The sequence below is a fragment of the Misgurnus anguillicaudatus genome, chromosome 8, assembly GCF_027580225.2.
Source record: "Misgurnus anguillicaudatus chromosome 8, ASM2758022v2, whole genome shotgun sequence".
NCBI classification, from domain to species: Eukaryota; Metazoa; Chordata; class Actinopteri; order Cypriniformes; family Cobitidae; genus Misgurnus; species Misgurnus anguillicaudatus.
In genome coordinates, this window is record NC_073344.2 from 8,126,248 (window position 1) to 8,144,753 (window position 18,506).

The window sequence follows — 18,506 nt, forward strand, 5'->3', positions numbered from 1 at the left end:
CTGTTTCAGTGCAGTTCAGATTGAGCCGTTTTGAGCTAGTCATTACATATTTATGAGCTGCTGCTCCTTTGATCACGCCCCACTACTAACGTCATGTGCGCCTGCATAGTGATATCGTGAGCAGTACAGACCATACTGTGTTTTTATTTTATATATTACTATTATTAACGGTTTATGTTGCCAACAGACAAATCATGCAGAAACGTATCACTAATAAGTACACTACAGGAGAAGAAACTCATGACACACAATGATTCCAGAGTAAATTGTGATGTAGCAGCGTCAACAATACACTCGTTTTCCCTGGACAATACTAACATATTCCCGTTATAAAACATTTTCAAACGCATCATTTTAGCAAATTACAGAAATTAAGACCCGGCGGGGGATGTATACTGCTTGTGGTCCGAGGCTCGGGGGTTAGACTCGTCAGAAAAGCCGGGGCAGTAAGGCCCGGTCTCGGTTAGTTTGGCAAAACACTTTTAGTTTGGCAAAGCACTATTACTTAGTTCTTGTAGAATTGTAAAATAAAGCCGTTAAAAATTTTTTTAACTTTCGAAACCACGCTGTAAACTATCTAGCCTGCAAAAATATCTATATAGCCTAACTTACTGTCTACAAACAATTTTAACATCAATATACATTTAAAAGGTATAATTTACGGGATTAGCATCAATGCATGATCTCTGTTTTGTGATGCTCTAGCATCATAAATGTAGTATTTTGTGACAGAAGATGACAACATGCAAAATATAACGTGACTTCTTACCTTTTGTGTTGATATCGATCGCGAATCGAATCTAGTCTATTTCAGATGTGTGAATGATCCATGAAAGTCCAGTAAAATACATTCAATGACCATTTTTGTCCACAAATGCGTATAATCCGTGAAAACTACAGTCTGTTGTTTACATCAGATTTCACATCTTCGACGTCTTGTCCTCAAGGGATAGTTCTGACAAAAATGATATTAAACCCATGATTTACTCACCCCCAAGCCGTCCGAGCTGCACACGTCCATCGTTTTTCAGACAAACACATTTTCGGATATTTTAGAAAATATTTTAGATCTTTCAGTTGATTAAATGTAATGTTACGGGGTCCACCAAAAAAAGTGCGTCCATCCCTCACAAATCAAATCCAAACGGCTCCAGGATGACAAACAAAGGTCCTCCGAGGGCAATCCGTGCGGTGTTGTTGTAGAAATATCCATATTTAAAATTTTATTAACGTAATTAACTACCTTCCGGTAGCGCCGCTCATGAAAAAAGCATCTTAATTAAGATATTTTTAGATATTTCTACCGAAAACAAGACAAAAATACTAAGATTTTTTCTTTGAAAATCATTTTTTGCAGTGTACGACCGGTGGTCCAGGGTCACATATGTTGCGTTGTGTGCTTATGGTGTGTTTTCTTTTACATATGTAATGAATTTCACTGCAATCATTGCCTTAACGCGCTGTTGTTTCTACAGTATGGTGCTTTGGCCTGTTCAGTTAAGCTGGTGTTGCAGGGACTGTTACATGTGCAGTCGACATTGTTGAGGGTTTTATGCTGAGTATTTTTCGTGTTGTTGAATGGCCTATGCTATGCCCATTTTTGATGCGCCGTTATTCAATGTTTTTCTCGTCCTGCTGTTATGTTTTTTCAACACAAACTGACGCCCCTGCCTTTAAAGAAATTTGATCTTTAAAGGGATAGTTCACCCAAAAATGAAAATTCTGTCATCATTTACTCACTGTCATGTTGTTACAAACCTGCATAAATTTCTGTTCTGATGAACACAAAGGAAGATATTTTGATAAATGTTTGTGATCAAACCGTTTGTGGCTCCTATTTACTTCCATAGTATTCTTTTTCCCTACTATGGAAGTGAATGGGGTCCACGGATGGTTTGGTTACAAACATTTCTCAAAATATCTTCCTCATGTGTTCATCATAGAAAGAAATTTATGCGGGTTTGTAACAACATGACAGTGAGCAAATGATGACAGAATTTTCATTTTTGGGTGAACTATCCCTTTAAATTGGAGATATCACAGTTTAATTTACTTGTATTGTTGTAAACAGATAGTGTATAAATTTCCAACTTTCCAACTCTCTCTCTTACCTTAAACCCTTTATATTCCAAATATCTATTTCTTTATACACCTTTATATACATACCAAAATCTTCTTTAAATGTTCGTTCATTAGGTCTGTGTGAGGTGGATCATCAGAACAAGGCCGGCTACACTGCTATAATGTTGGCATCTCTTACTGCGGCTGAGAGCTCTGAAGACATGGAGGTGGCTCAGCAACTGCTGAGAATGGGCAACATCAACGCACGAGCCAGCCAGGTACACACAGCAGGACAACACAATATCCAATACCACTTACAACAACACTTACCAAATACCCTTAAACAACAAAAACATAAACAGCTTAACCTTTTCTCTACTTGTATCATGTGCATTTAATTACTCAGGAGCCAGCACATTGTAAACAAGCTCAGAAGCATATTTATCCCCACCCATCAGATCATGATTTTCCATATTTGTTCAAATTACTTTCATAATAGGAATTTGCCTGGCACGAATGTATCCCAAGATCTGATTTCTTGCAACTAGGTGTCTCTCTTTTATTTCTGGCATCAAAAAAGTGAAAAGACAATACTGTTAAGCACTTTCACAGAGTTTGGCATTTTGTTCCTTTTAAAAAACCTGTATGGTGATCCAGAGTGGAGTTACCTGCTATATAATAATACATATGTTTAACTGTGTATTTTCTGTACATTTCCAGTACATTGCAAAGCTACTTAAATGAATAAAGAGATGGATAAATAAATTTGAATTAAAGTTGAATTGTTATTTTATTAGCTTATACAGTCCATGGAGCAATTTAAACATGTATAAATCCCTAGTGTGGATGAACAGTCATACATTTAGACACAAATAGTACACTCTAAAAATGTCTGGGTTATTTTTGACCAATAATGGGTAAATATTGGACAGAACACATGGCTGGGTTAAAATGGACCCAAAATTGTTTTAACCCAACTGCTGGGTTATTATAACCCATGGTTGCATAACAACCACCCAACATTGGGTCATTTTTAACCCAGCAGGTGTTCTGTCCAATATTTACCCATTATGGGTCAAATATAACCAAGCCATTTTTAGAGTGTAAAATGAATGTGTAGCACAGTAAATCATTTCTAACAGGCCTGCGTCTATTCCAAAATGCATTGCAGCATATCATTTGATTTGATTATTTAAGGTGTTATGACAAATATTGTTTCATTCAAAACCTTTTATCACTTCCCTCCAGTCAGGGCAAACAGCACTGATGCTTGCAGTCAGTCATGGGCGGACGATGATGGTGCAGCTTCTTTTGGACTGTGAGGCTGATGTGAACCTACAGGATCGGGATGGTTCCACTGCCCTGATGTGTGCCAGTGAGCATGGCCATACTGAGATAGCCAAAATACTGCTGGAGAGACCAGAGTGTAACACGTCACTCACAGATAAGGTGAGAGAGAGCGACAGAGCAGAAATTTATAAACCTTCCTCCAGATTAGGATCCAAGGCTAACAATATTTTTTTAACCTGCATTAGTCACATTTGAAAGTGGGGCCTCTTGCTATAAAACCTTTGTATTGTACATATTGAATATTTTCAATAAACTCAAACTTATCTTTATTTATTAGAAAATGGTGTGAAAAGGCACGATCTTTAGATGAAAATACACTGTAAAGTGAAAAGTTGGATAAACTTCAATTGGTAACACCTAAAGGGGACATTTCACAAGACTTTTTAAAAATGTAAAATAAATCTTTGGTGTCCCCAGAGTCCTTATGTGAAGTTTTAGCTCAAAATATCACATATATAAGTTATTATAGCATGTTAAAATTGCCACTTTGTAGGTGTGAGCAAAGATGTGCCATTTTTGGGTGTGTCCTTTAACATGCAAATAAGCTGATCTCTGCACTAAATGGCAGTGCTGTGGTTGGATAGTGCAGATTAAGGGGCGTATTATCCCCTTCTGACATCGCAGGGGGAACCAGATTGCAATGACCTATTTCTTCACATGCTTGCAGAGAATGGTTTATCAAAACTAAGTTACTGGGTTGATCTTTTTCACATTTTCTAGGTTGTTAGAAGCACTGGTTACCCAATTATAACACTTAAACATGGAAAAAGATGATATGTCCTCTAAGTTTTTTTAAGTTTTAAGATTTTTTTCCACTTAAAGTGTTTTTCACTTAAACATATAATTTGAAACAACTTATTTTTTAGGTATTACCAATTGAAGTAATATGTTGATCCAACTTTTACTTTTTACAGTGTAGATGAAATGGATTCATGTCACAGTATTAAAGAACAAACGATTACACCAAATCATGTTTGATTACTGTAAAACAAAGTTGGCATGAACAAACGTATGAATCATAATATTTTACAAAATCAAGTTAGTTTGGCTTTAAAATATTAATTCTTTGCACAGATCTTTTTGGTTGTCAAACATGTTAAGACTGAAAAAAAGACTTGGTTAGTTCTTCACTGAACATGTGAACATGTTTAACTACTGACAAGTGTGTGACTCTTCAGAGTGTCAAGGTTATGGGTCGAAAACTCAGGAATGCTGATCTAATGTATAGTATGCCTTGGATGCACTGTAAGTTAACAATACCAAGTGTCAATCAAATTTATTAGTGCATGTGAGACCTTGGGTTAATTTTAGCCTCATATGTAAAATTGTTAAAGAACAATTTGCCAACAAGATTGGAGAGCCATGGGCTTCATTTTAGAATAATGCAACACTGCCACTCAGTGGACAAATAACCCGGTCAAGTGTTTATTGAACTTTCAAGGGAGGTTTCCCGTACAGAGTTTAGATAATCCAGGCCTTAGTTATACTAGGACATTTAAGTAGTTTTTACAAACAAATCTTACAAAAAACCAATATACAGGTGTGAATCTTGTGACAAAACAGTGGCTCTGATATATGCTAAGATATGTCAATGTCAGGTGTTTTTAAATTAAGGCAGCTCAAACTTGCATTTAAGTCTGGGACTATAAGCCCTGTCCGTGAAACCACCCCTCAGTGTCTAGTGTTTTGGAAACAGTTAACGTTAACTACATTAGTCAACATAACATAACAATGAGCACTACCTCCATCATATTTATTTATTTATTTATTTTGATATATTATAACTTAGAGGATAAAACCTCAAAGCTCAAAATGTATCAAATGACTAGACAGAGCAAACATTCCCATTTACAAAGAAACCTAGATTGTAAAAATCCGTTGAGGATTAAGAAAGTTATGATATTTTTAAAATTAGAAATCAGAGAAAAAGTTATATATGGATGTCTATGGAAGGTGTGTAACCGAAAATGTTGCTTATTCGCATGTTTTTACATGTAACTTTCTCATTTTATCAGATATTTGCATGAAATTTTAACAGACAGTAGATTTTTTAGTTCTTTCAAATTAAATAATGAACATTTACAGTTTTAGTTGGAATGGGCCATTTACTTGGATATATGTTTATCATATTCAGACTCAGATCCATGGTTTTTAAAATGATGCCTCCATTTCTAATGTTCTGACAGGAGGTTCGCTAATCTACCACCACAAATAAAACGTGAATACCACATTTCCTCGGTTCATTTAAATACCTTCTTCTTACTAGATTTCGAAGAAATTTTATCAGTACCAAGATAAAAGATATATATTTTGGTCCACCTACCTTTCATTAGTGTCCAGAGTTTTGTGGAAGCACACCGACTGGTTAAAAGCAGCACAAATTTTCAAACATTATTTATTGCCGTTTTTAGTAAAAACATACTACAACCATGTGGCGAGAAGTGGATATTGCATGACACACACATTGTAACAGGGCCATGTGGTAGTGTTGTAGTTCTCGAGACCTGTTTCGGTCTCAAGACCGGTCTCAAGACCACTTTTTAAAGGTCTTGGTCTCATCTTGGAATTGACTGCATTTTTACTCGGTCTCGTCTCGGTCTCAGACAAAGAGGACTCGGAATTTTATTTCAAGACCGGTCAAGACCACAACTGATGGCACACTGCAAAAAATGATTTTCAAAAGTATCACAAAAAGTATTTTTGTCTTGTTTTCAGTAAAAATATAAAAAAATTCTTAAATTTAAGATGCTTTTTCATGATGAACAAAACGACCCAAGAAAATAAGTCTAGTTTTTAGAGCAAAAATATCAAATTTAAGTGATTTTGTGCATAAAACAAGCAAAAAAATCTGACAATGGGGTAAGCAAATTGAATTTTTATTGAATTTAGTGTTTAAGCAAAAGGTTTAAGATTTTTTTTGCTTGTTTTATTCACAAAATCACTTAAAAATGTCCCCACAAGGTCACAAAAACACTGGTATTCATATCTTTGTGGGGACAATTGGTCCCCACAACGTGATAATTACCAGGTACACACACTCACACACACACACACACACACACACACACACACACACACACACACACACACACACACACACACACACACACACACACAGAGACAAGAAGTGCCTAATTATATGCATATTCCACATTTTATCATAGTGTTTTAATGCAGTGACTTGCAATGGTCTTGGTCTTGTCTCGGTCTCGGCCTGTCTCGGTCTTGGTCTTGGTCTTGGTCTCGGTTAAGGTGGTCTTGACTACAACACTACCATGCAGTCACCTCAGAATTTCAACGCGCATGCTCGCAATATCAGCATTCCTACAATGAACTAACATGAACAAACATTGATCAGCTGTATTTGTATCAACATACATTTATAAGATTAATAAATATTGTACAAATATATTCCTAGTTGTTAGTTCATGTTATCTTATGACTTAACTGGTGAAGAGTAGCGTGCACCATCTGTTAAGGTGCTCAATCAAGGAGCATCCTGACATGATGCGTCACACCCTGGTTTGAGAACAGAACAAAGCAGGATAGACTTGCTCCACAAGGAAAGATGCATTCAGCTGAGAGTATTTACCAAAAGTGACCTCCATGACCTGCTGTCTGTCAACAAACAATGCCGGACCAAAGCCAGGAAAATCATAAGGGACCTCAGCCATCTAAATAGCCTGTGTGCACATGTACACTCTCAGAAAAAAAGGTCCACAATGGTACAAAAGTTGCGGTACCTTTATTAAAAAGTACACCTAGAAGGTGCATGTTGGTATCTCTAAGATAAATATCTGTACCTAAATGGTCCATATTAGCAAATTTAAAGGTACCATCCTAATGACAACTACCTTTATTTGTATAAAACAGTTTCCCAGGCATGGTTTAAATTAATCCAGATTCAGAACTACATTTACATTTAGGCATTTAGCAGACGCTTTTATCCAAAGATTAGAAAACAAAAAAAGCGATGTGTCATAGGGAGGCAATAGTACAAAAGGTACTAGATACAAGTTTTCACTATTCTAAAACAATACCTTTTAATAGACAAACAGAGAGTTAGGGTGCGTGCACACCAAAGCTTTTTACGCAGCTAAAAACACCCGACGGACGCCGACTGGCAGCTTTATTTCAACCGACTGCCAGCTTTCTTCACTTGAGCGCTTTGGTTGCTGTTCTACTTCTGCTTTGTTCATCAGTCATTGGTTTGGGTTAGGATGTACTTTTATGCATTGGTTTTTACATGATTGTCTTCCGCTTTTAAAACTGTTCTCGTCTGGAGTTGGCTTAGAGTTGTAAAAATGTAAAAGAAAGTGATTCTAACCCCAACCCCAAGCGACAATGGTAAGAAAATAGGAAAAAAACTATGAGAAAGCAATACAGTAAAATTACACGAAAAAGAAAGTCGTGCAACGCACACAAAAAAACTATTTATAAAAATTTGTGTGAGTGTCCCAAAAAAGACATTTGAAGAGTTTCGTTGCAAAACGAGATAACCACCGTTTTTTTAATTGTTCAGAAATCTCGTTTTTTGGTTGTGCATTCCAATTATTTTCAATGCAACTGCAGTTGGTTTGTTTTGATTTAAACCTTCATAACTTAAAAAATACAGCTAAGTAGCACCATAAAACAAAATAATAACATAATAACATAATAATAAACATGTTTTGACAAAAATGTTAAAAAATGGATTTATCTCGTTTTGCAACGAAACTCTTCATTTGTGCCCAATGAATGGAAAAAAGGTGAATTTCGTGCCATGGACACAAATAAGTTGATCAAATTTTGCATGACTATAACATGACTTTCCGTGAGGTCAGTCTGATCTACACAGATCATGGACCTGACTCTTTCTGTATTAGTCACTTACAGTGTTGCAGTTGCTAATGGTGTCATAACACCTTTTGATTATTTCATCAAAGTGAGATGTTTAATAATAAATTAACTTTCAAAATTATTTTTTTCTCTATCACTCTTATAGGATGGCAACACAGCTCTTTCAATAGCTACGAAGACTTCCAACTCTGAGATAGTGGACCTTCTGAAAGCCCACACCGATCCAGCCACAGATCCTGCAGCCCCACGCTGAATGCAAACGCCTTGTCTTCAATTTCGTCTGGCTCTGCCAGGTTCAACTATCTACTGCCTCAAACAGACTTGCTGGCAAGGCCAACAGTCAACAGTAGAGACACAGCACTTACCAATCATTTGCAGATTCTCAACCTAAATAGGTGATGGAGAAACAGCCAATGAGAAATGTACTTCTGTACGTCAATCAAAGATGCCGGAATTACGGGAGAGCCATTGAGTGTGAGCTTCCCCAAAACTGTCCTAAAGCACAGCTACTGTAGCTTTTTTCAAAATGTTAACATTGCTTGGATCAGGCATGGTACATTGTTACATATTTTGGCCTTCTCCTGGCAGGTAATGTGATTATATTTTTGTTAGGTGATCAAGCATAATCTATGAATGTTATTTAAATATATATATATAAATATATATATATATCAGATACACACATATTTATTTTTTATGGCACTTTTCTGTAATATTTCCCCGGGAGTGTATCTAAGGCTTGTCTTAGTATAACCTGTCTTCCTACAAATGAGTTTTTGTGTACATGTAACCATTTCCTCGCCATCTAATTTATTTATGACACATCTTTTTGTCCCACCTGTTCTCTTCCCGTTAAGATAAGAAAAAATGGGTGTGGAATACAGTATTTTGTAACCTAGGTGACAAAAATACTAGCAAGCAGGAACTTGTCCATTTACATTTATTATGTGAAAATTTCCTGTATGCTTTAACCAGCTGCAGTATTAACTTTTACTCCATTAAAACTGTGCATTAAACAACAATTTACAGGTGGGAGTATACAAGACTATAGCCCTATGTGTGCCTGCTTTAAATTAAGGATGTTCATTTAAAGCAGTTGTAATAAAGAGATATGTTTAAAGACAAATCAATAACTCATCTGGACAAAGTATAAATATATATAGTATATATACTGTGGGAGGTGCTGTGAACTAATACCCTGAAATGTAATGACTATTTCCAATTCTATATTTTTAAGTATATACAAGTATATGCATGGATGAAATATTGTCTCAATAAAAACATGCATTTCGTATTTGTTTCTTTTGTGTGCTTTGAATTCATTTAATCATTTGACAAGGGCAAGATGCAATGCAAGTCCTTTTCATAACTTTTATGTATGTTTAAATAAAGGCTTTGAACTGGTTCACGGAACGAAAACCAGAAACTTTTGATGTTTTGCAAGGAACAGAAACGAAACCAGAAACTTAAAAAAAAGTTCCGGAACAGAATCGTTTATTTAAAATAATGGTAACTGGTTAATACCCTTATTTTTTCCGTTCTTCGACAAGCCCTGCGTTCCAGTTCGTTTTTTTATGAACTTCCCTCGCTAACTTCCCTCAGTCTCGTTCACTCGGATGTACGTCATTGCTTACGTTGTACGAGTGCCCACTAGCCTACTGCTAGAACACTTGAAGTGGGTTCAAATGGATCGCCCTAAGCCCTTGATCACATGGAAAGTGGAGACCGCCCCCTCCATGTGCAAAGCGCGAGTTAGCTGAAGTGACGTCACAATCGTGTTGCATTGTGGGATATGAAGCTGCATGAAGTGTACATATGAAGCAGACTCGCTCCCTTTGTCAAAATCGAGGGAGCGAGGGTCTGTCCATGCAAACTTCCCTCGTCCACTTGACGAAATGGAACGCACTTCAAAATGGCGACAGGGATTCCCCCGAGGGGAAGTGCTTAGGGAAGTTCGCGAGTGTGTGTCTAAAACTGGAGTGGAACGCACCCCAGATTTCTGTGCAATACTCGATGAAGTTCACTTCCGGTCGTCGTTGACTCATCGGAGAAATGAGAAGCTTGCCACTGGAAAGTAGCCTACTCAAGCCCAAGTCTATGGCCCTGTCCCAAATGGTGCACTTCATGTGGACTTTCGGTCTCATGGCCTTAAATTGCGCGTGCTCGCTTAGTCCACGAGTCCGTAGGGTGTCCCATCTGTCATTTTTACGCTTTGAAGTGTGCACATCAGCGCCTCTTTTGCCCCCTTGATGTGGTCTTCAGCGAAGCCCGCACTGCAGCAGGCTTCGCGCACTTTACCAACCCAGAAGTCCTTGCGAAAGTTCAATCAGACCAATCAGACGACGGAAGGGAGGAGCTCACACTGACGGGCAACTTCTCTACCTATTTCCGGTGTGACGCTCGAGTCTGTCCCAAAATACGACTCCGTTGTACCCACGTGGACTCGCATTAAGGGTCCCTAAAGTCTGGACTACGTGATATCACCAAAGTGTGGACTCTGAGGAGGACCACAAGTCCGGAGTGTGCCATTTGGGACAGGACCTATAATGCTCAATCATAAGAGGTAAATATTGTAGGCTACCAATTATCTCAAGATGTTTGTTTTTTAATACTGATTAGTGGTGTAACGGATCGCAGCTGATCCGTGATCCGTATACAGATCACGACCCACTGTTTGGCTTGCTTGTGATTCGCGGATTAATGCGCAAATTTAAATAGGGTGAAAGTTGATCCATTGCACTTGTTACAAAGGCTTGCAAATGTTAACACTTAAGTGATTTTAAACAATTTATATTTATAAAAACTGTCTTTAAATGTGGAAAAGTGCTTAGCGCCACGTCAGGGTCTGAGCAGGCTACGCACTGTTGCTTATCCGATTGCTGCAGGTTTTTGGAAATAAAAGCCATTCCTGCTCGTAAAAGATTTAAACATTGACAAGCGCTCTTTTATATGTCTATAGACATTAATTAGACAACGTTTAAAGGCGGAGATCTGAAACTGCTCGGCTGCGCACAAGCTCAAGTTCATTTGCGATTTATAGATTTGAAAGGGGTACGCGCGTTTTTTTGCGCAAACGTTCGGTTTATGAATCACACATACGCATTTTTGATAAATGATTGTAAGATCAAATGTAGGGTGGTTTTTACACAGCAGTTTATAAATGAGGCCCCACAACTCTTTATTTATTAACTTGAGAGAGAGAGTTGCGCTACTGTGTCTCATACTGTAGTCCATTAAAATACATTTGCCGAATAAAGCACTGAAAACCACGTAATTTTCACTTTGTGTGGAGCGACTGTTTATGCTGCATCTTCTTCTTCCCGAAGCGCTATTTGGACTTCGTCCTCCGTTTGTGTGTGTGCGCGTGTTTAAGTGCACTTAAAAAATTTTGGCATGTCAGAATTACAGTTATGCCGCTTACATAATGTAGCCTTTTTATAATGTTTGATGACAAGATAAAGACTTAAGGAAAATTATGTAAACTAATAATTTAAGTTTAATGTCCTAATGATCAGCCTACTTATTTGTATGTCCCACAGCAGACATGGAACGTTATTAACCGGTTCGGGAACTTAATTTTTTGTTCTAACTGGTTTAGGAACGTCAATTTTAGGGTTGAACCAAAAACCGGAAACTTTAAAATGCTGTTTCTGTTCGGAACGAACCAATTGGGAAAATGTTTTGGTTCAAAGCCCTGGTTTACATGCTTCTTGAACACCAGGAAGTAGTTTTTATCCCTACCCTAACATAATTGTGATCAGTCTGATGTTCGTTTAATGACTCACTGGTTGGATTTGTGCCACTCCTCTTATTTTTTTTTTGTTCTAGCATACATAAATCTGATTATCATAGAGCTACACATCACTTTTTTATTACCTATTGACACTTGCTCATCATGTGGCTGCTGTTGGGACTCTGCTTCACCTCCTCACTTATCCACTCAGGTAAAGTACACTAAAAAGAGTAAAAAGCCATATTTAATGACAATTTTGTTTACATAAAATGATATTTAATAACAAAGTTTTTTTTTTTTTTTTGTGAATTGTTGTGATGTACAGTTCAAATGCTGAAGTGTTGGGACAGTCGGGAGTCATTAAAAACCTGTCCTTCTAACCAGCCATATTGTTATGTTTACAAGAGCTATTATGGTTAGTTGTAAATAGTTCGACAAATATGATTAGCTTTCAAATCATCCTTCATCAATACAAACCCTAATTTTGTTGTTTTTCAGGCATTATCAGCAATGAGTCCATTTCTGTGCAGTCTTGCATTGAAGCGTGCTCTTTTTTAGGAAAACCTTTTTCATACAATCTTGGGTATCTTAATGCAACTGCTACGTGCTGCAACACAGATGGCTGTAACAGACTTGATCTGCCTGGTAAGAGTAATCCTACACTGTCAAAAATAAAGGTACAAAGTTGTCACTGGGGCAGTACCCTTTAAAAAAGGTACAAATGTGTATCTTTGAACTGCCAATATGTATCTTTGAAGTACTAATATGCACTTTTGGGGTAAAAAGGTGTACCTTTTTGAAAGAGTACTGTCCAAGTGACAACTTTTGTACCTTTATTTCTGAGAGTGTATGACAATATTTTAATCACATACAGTATATCAAAACATTGTCATAACACTTAATCATTTAAATATGTTTGTGAAAAATGCACATATACCTCAATATGCACATCTTTCTTTCTAGAACACAACACTGCCCCGACAGGACGGACATGCATGTCATGCAACAGCATAAACGATGATAAGTGTGACACACCCCTGCCCTGTGTGGGAATCCAGGAATGCTGCATAGATGGTATGTATAACATTTTCATAAAAAAATTTATGAAAAGGAACAAAATATTAAAATTATAAATATAACTCTTCTACATGTACTCTTTAAAGGATGGAGCGAATAATTTTTAATTTACAAGGTTTTGTGTATGTGTGTTCTGACAGATTCATCATCATCCGGCAGCACTTACCAATGGAAAGGTTGTGGCTCAAAATTTTTTTGTAAAGACTCATTCAACTCGAACTCTGGAAACCTGGGCTACCCATTAAGCACCAACTTTGGAAACCTGGGCAACCTTGGAAACCTGGGCAACCTTGGAAACCTGGTCTACCCATTTCACACCAACCCTGGAAACCTAGGCACAAAATGCTCAATCCACAATTTCAGTCTTCTACTGATATGTCTTATAAGTTTTATTTTCTATTAGTGTCAAGTAAAGTCAAATCGTATTGCAAAATCTTTTCTAAACATTTGGTAAACCAGCTGTTTATGAAGGTTTAATTGTGTTCAAGAGGTGCACTGTAACATATTCATTTAAAAAATAAAAACACATTATTTTTCACATCTTGCCTTTATTCTACACCGCTGTTTCCATTCTCCTAACAACAGGTAGTCTAGTTTTCGGTTCCATGAAGCTCTCTCTCAAAAAATACGCAATATGCTCAGATCGGTTAACTGGCCGAGTGTGTTGAGATTCGCTAACTACCTACCGCACATTGTACGAAAAGTCACACCCCTTAGCATTACATTTAGGTGCATGTGCTTAGGTTTATTGTAAACAATGGCGTCAATATTGCCTTAATAAAGCCCAAATTAGACCCAGAAAATATTATTGAAGAGGATTGAGCACAACATGTGCATGCGCAGAATCTTAGAGGATGTTTCAAACAACAAAACACAGAACCATGTGGTCCCTGTAGCTCACTCAAAAAAGTTTTCATTTTAGGTCAATTTAACTATTATACATTCAGAAACATTCAGGGGTTTTTTGATAAATGTAAAATTTTCAGGTTGTACAATGTAATGATAGTGAAGGAACGTCTCGGTTACGTATGTAACCCTCGTTCCCTGAAGGAAGGGAACGGAGACGTCATGTCTTGACCGACGAATTGGGAACCGCTTCGCGGGTGACCTATCTACTTCGAGAACTATCAAAAACGCCAATGAACTTGGCATGCAGGTATTTGCATAATGCCAGCGCCGCCCCGCCAGGTGCATAATACCAAATCAGCTATATTATTGCTGAGAAGCCGAGCAACAGTGCCCGGCCTTAAAACAGCAATGGAACAGCAAACTGTGGCGACGGGACGTGACGTCTCCGTTCCCTTCCTTCAGGGAACGAGGGTTACATACGTAACCGAGACGTTCCCTTTCAGTCGGTCACTACGACGTCACGTCGTGACCGACGAATTGGGAATCCCTACCAAAACGCCACTGCAGCTGAACCCTTTCAGTGCCTGCAAAAGCCCTCCGCCCTCCACATAAAGGGGCGGAACCTAAGGCAAAATGCAGAAGGCCGGTCACCACCTGTTCCTTAACCCACGATAGTGAAGCAGCGAACTGGGGAAGCGTCTAAACTGAGCGGAGCTAGAACACTGCGGAAGCCATCCCCTAAGAAGGTTAAATGGATGACATAAAAATATATGAAACAACCGACAGGTTGCTCAAAAAAAGTCTCTGAACAATACAAGGTATGTCGAGAGATGCAGAGCAGGCTCTGCTAAGGAAAAACGTGGAGGATTAGAACCCCACGGACTATACACACAAATGAACCCCACGTAGGGGACAAATGTGGACGCCTAGCCTACACAGGTTTACAGAGAATACATCAGTGATAGGTTGACAGCGTATGCTCCGCAACACCAGCTATCAGGGCGGTGGAGGAGAGGCAAAAACAGTTTTTTTGACGTTTTTGCCCCGATGGCTTTCCATATTGGTGCAAATGTACAGCACCAAAATAGAGGCTCCAAGCCGACACACGAGCCAACCCTCGGCATTCTTAACTAATTAAAAGAAAGAACCCGAGTGGAAACCGGTTCGACACGAACACTATAGAATCTTGTGAACGTATTAGGTGTCGCCCAGCCTGCAGCTCTACAAATATCTGTTAGCGAGGAACCACGAGCCAGTGCCCAAGATGATGCCACACTGCATAAATTAAATGGACAAGGCACATTCTGCTTTTGATATGCAAGGGCTATAGTATCCACAATCCAATGGGACATCCTCTGCTTGGTGACAGCTTTTCCTTTCTGCTGACCACCGTAACACACAAAGAGCTGATCTGAGGTCCTAAAACTTTGCGTCCTGTCTATATACACACGTAGTGCACGAACAGGGCATAACAAAGCCATGGCTGGGTCTGCCTCCTTCAAAGGCAGCGCTTGGAGGTTCACCACTTGATCTCTGAAAGGAGTGGTGGGAACTTTGGGCACAAAGCCGGGCCGGGGTCTCAGTGTTACGCTGGATGCAGCCGGCCCGAACTGAAGGCACGAATCATCGACCAAAAATGCATGAATATCCCCTATCCTCTTAACAGAAGCCAAAGCAAGGAGAGTTAATGTTTTCATAGTAAGAAATTTAACACTCACACTATGCAGAGGCTCAAATGGGGCTTCCTGGAGTTATTTCAGCACCAAGGACAGGTCCCAAGGAGGAATAGAGGGAGGACGCGAAGGATTCAAGCCGTTTCTCAATGTCAAGGATACTTCCTTGGCAGGACTAGTCCTTACAAGTCACTTCCTTTAGAGGCTTGGCGAGGCTCCTTTTAAGAATTCCATAATGTGCCCTCTTGTTGAGAAAGAAGGTCCTTCCTCAGGGGAATCTTCCACGGAGGGGCTGTCGCGAGGAGAGAGAGTTCTGGAAACCAACTCCTGGTTGTCCAATACGGTGCCACCAACAGCACGCTCTCCTCGTCCTCCCGGATTTTGCATAAGGTTTGCGCAATGAGGCTCACCAGAGGGAAAGCGTATTTTCTCATGTTTAGCGGCCAGCTGTGAGCCAATGCATCAATGCCTAGTGAATAGTCGGCTAGTGAATAGAACACGCGACAATGGGTCGTCTATGGGGAAGCAAACAGATCTATCTGCGCTTTGACGAAACGTCTCCAAATCTGCTGAACCGCAATGGGGTGGAGCCGCCATTCGCCGGGACGCGCAGCCCGAGAGAGCGCATCCGCCTCTACATTGAGCGTGCCCGGAATGTAAATGGCACGAAGAGACCTCAAATTCTTCTGACTCCAAGTGAGGAGGTGACGGGCGAGATGCGACAGGTGTTGGTTTATGTGCCAATGCAGCTGGGGTGTCGTCCAGACCCCCGAAGCCGCAAGCCCATCGTACGTGGCCCCCCACCCTGTGTCTGAAGCATCTGTGCATACTATCGCATGCCTGGAGACCTGTCTCAGATGCACACCGGATCGGAGAAACGCACGGTCTGACCACGGAGTGAAAGTGCGACGACACGCAGGTGTAATGATAACACGGTGAATGCCGCGCAGCCACGCTCTCCTCGGAACTCGATCGTGAAGCCAATGCTGAAGCAGTCGCATATGAAGCAGTCCGAGCAGAGTTACAGCTGCGGCTGCTGCCATATGCCCCAGGAGCTTCTGAAATTGTTTCAGCGGGACCGCGCTCTTGCACTTGAATGTATTCAGGCAAGTCAGAATCGACTGTACACGCGCTTCTGTTAGACGAGCTGTCAAATTGATCGAGTCCAGTTCCATCCCGAGAAAAGAGAGTCTCTGCACGGGGCAAAGCTTGCTCTTTTCCCAGTTGACCCGAAGACCCAAACGAGCGAGGTGTTTTAAAGTTAAATCTCTGTGATCGCACAGCATCTGACATGTTTGAGCTATTATTAGCCAATCGTCCAGATACGCGAGAATGCGCACACCCCTCTCTCTCAGGGGTTTTAAAGCCCCCTCCACTACTTTGGTGAATACACGGGGCGACAGAGAGAGCCCGAATGGGAGGACTTTGTACTGGTATGCTCGCCCCTCGAACGCAAAGCGGAGAAACGGCCTGTGCCGGGGGAGAATCGATACGTGGAAGTACAGGTCCTTTAGGTCGATAGATGCGAACCAATCGTTTGGACGAATGCATGGAAATATGTGTTTGGGCGTCAGCATTTTGAACGGCATTCTGTGAAGTGCACGGTTCAGCGAACGCAGGTCCAGGATCGGTCGCAAGCCGCTGCTTTTCTTGGGTACAATAAAGTAAGGGCTGTAAAACCCCGACCTCATCTCGGCTGGAGGGACCGGCTCGATCGCGTCTTTCGCTAATAAGACAGCGATCTCCGCACGGAGGACGTGCGCATCGGCAGTTCTCACTGCAGTGAAGCGAACGCCGGAGAATTTGGGGGGACGCCGGGCAAATTGGATCGCATAGCCGAGACGAATCGTGCGTAAAAGCCAGCGCGACGGGCTGGGAAGCTGTTCCCACGCCCCCAGATACCGTGCGAGGGGGACAAAAGGCACGATCGGTGTACCCGCGGCGGGCGCAAGGGAGGTGATCGCCGGTGTGTGCGTAACGGCCGCACCGACAGCAGTGTTGTGTGTGATAACACTCACCTGAGTCCGTTGCTGGGTGGTTGAGTAAGGGAGGCTCTGCTGAAGACACCTCACACCACTCGATGCACCCTCTGGCGAAGGAGGAGGAAGACGATGGGTTATAAGCCCGTAGCTGTCTCCTACCGCCTGAGAAGCTGGATAGCGCGGTGGGGTTATGAGCCCGTGCGTCGCTCTCGTTCTCCTCTGATGAGTCGGAGAACGAGGGGGGGTTATGAGCCCGCTCGTGTCTCCGGCGCTCATCTGAAGACCTAGAGATGGAAGTGGAATTCGCTCTTTCTGTGAATTTGTGGGTGCCGACTGAAAAGTTGGCAGAACAGAAAAATGAAACAAAAGATTCCCCAACCGGCCCTCCTCCGGTGGGGGGAGTGGTGCCTTCACCATCTCCCGAAGAGCGATCCCCTCCATCTCTAGGTCGCCCGTCTCAGGGCCGCTTCGATCTTTTTCCACCCTTTGAAGCGGGCTGAGCGGGCGGGGCGGGCTGCTGACGGCCGGTTCCTCGCTTCTTAGAAGAGCCCCGGGGAGGAACGGAGGCGGCCGCCGCAGGACGCCCTCAGCGAGGAGCAGGCTGAGGCGCCGACGTGGATGGGGCAGGCGCAGGACGCTTCCGACGTGGCATGATCTGAGCGATGGCCTCAGTCTGCTTCTTGGCCGCGGAGAATTGCTGGGCAAACTCCTCGACCGTCTCGCCGAACAGGCCGGTCTGGGAAACCGGAGCATTCAGGAGCCGGGTCTTATCGGCATCCTTCATGTCCGCCAGACACAGCCAGAGATGGCGTTCCTGGACTACCAGGGTAGACATCGCACGCCCGACGGCGTGTGCGGTGACCTTGGTCGCACGAAGCGCCAGATCCCCCGAGAACTCCGCCGAGTCGTGACCTCCCGCGTGCAGGTCCCTCAGAGCCTTAG

General features: G+C 41.2%; 2 protein-coding genes across 6 annotated transcripts in view; both read left to right on the top strand.

The window, feature by feature from the left end:
* Positions 1-9,544, top strand: part of kank4 (KN motif and ankyrin repeat domains 4) — a 70,525-nt gene extending 60,981 nt beyond the window's left edge. For all 5 annotated transcript variants that reach the window (XM_055212877.2, XM_055212873.2, XM_055212875.2 and 2 more), the window contains 3 exons: positions 2,197-2,339; positions 3,310-3,510; positions 8,396-9,544. In XM_055212877.2, coding sequence (XP_055068852.2) covers positions 2,197-2,339; positions 3,310-3,510; positions 8,396-8,503 — 452 coding nt within the window. In that variant the 3' untranslated portion in view covers positions 8,504-9,544. The remainder of the gene's footprint in view (positions 1-2,196; positions 2,340-3,309; positions 3,511-8,395) is intronic.
* A 2,493-nt stretch (positions 9,545-12,037) lies between these two features.
* On the top strand, positions 12,038-13,598 carry LOC129450932 (uncharacterized). The gene is made up of 5 exons (XM_055213979.2): positions 12,038-12,194; positions 12,309-12,398; positions 12,482-12,628; positions 12,947-13,057; positions 13,201-13,598. The coding sequence occupies exons 1-5, from the start codon at positions 12,146-12,148 to the stop codon at positions 13,461-13,463; spliced, it is 660 nt and encodes a 219-aa protein (XP_055069954.2). The 5' UTR covers positions 12,038-12,145; the 3' UTR covers positions 13,464-13,598.
* The last annotated feature ends 4,908 nt before the right edge of the window (positions 13,599-18,506 follow it).

Excerpts from the sequence above, each read along its gene's own strand:
- LOC129450932 (XM_055213979.2), top strand. The coding sequence starts at position 12,146 with ATGTGGCTGCTGTTGGGACTCTGCTTCACCTCCTCACTTATCCACTCA. Across the intron at positions 12,195-12,308 it reads CTCCTCACTTATCCACTCAG|TTCAAATGCTGAAGTGTTGG; the intron begins GTAAAGTACACT and ends TGTGATGTACAG. Across the intron at positions 13,058-13,200 it reads CCAGGAATGCTGCATAGATG|ATTCATCATCATCCGGCAGC; the intron begins GTATGTATAACA and ends GTGTTCTGACAG.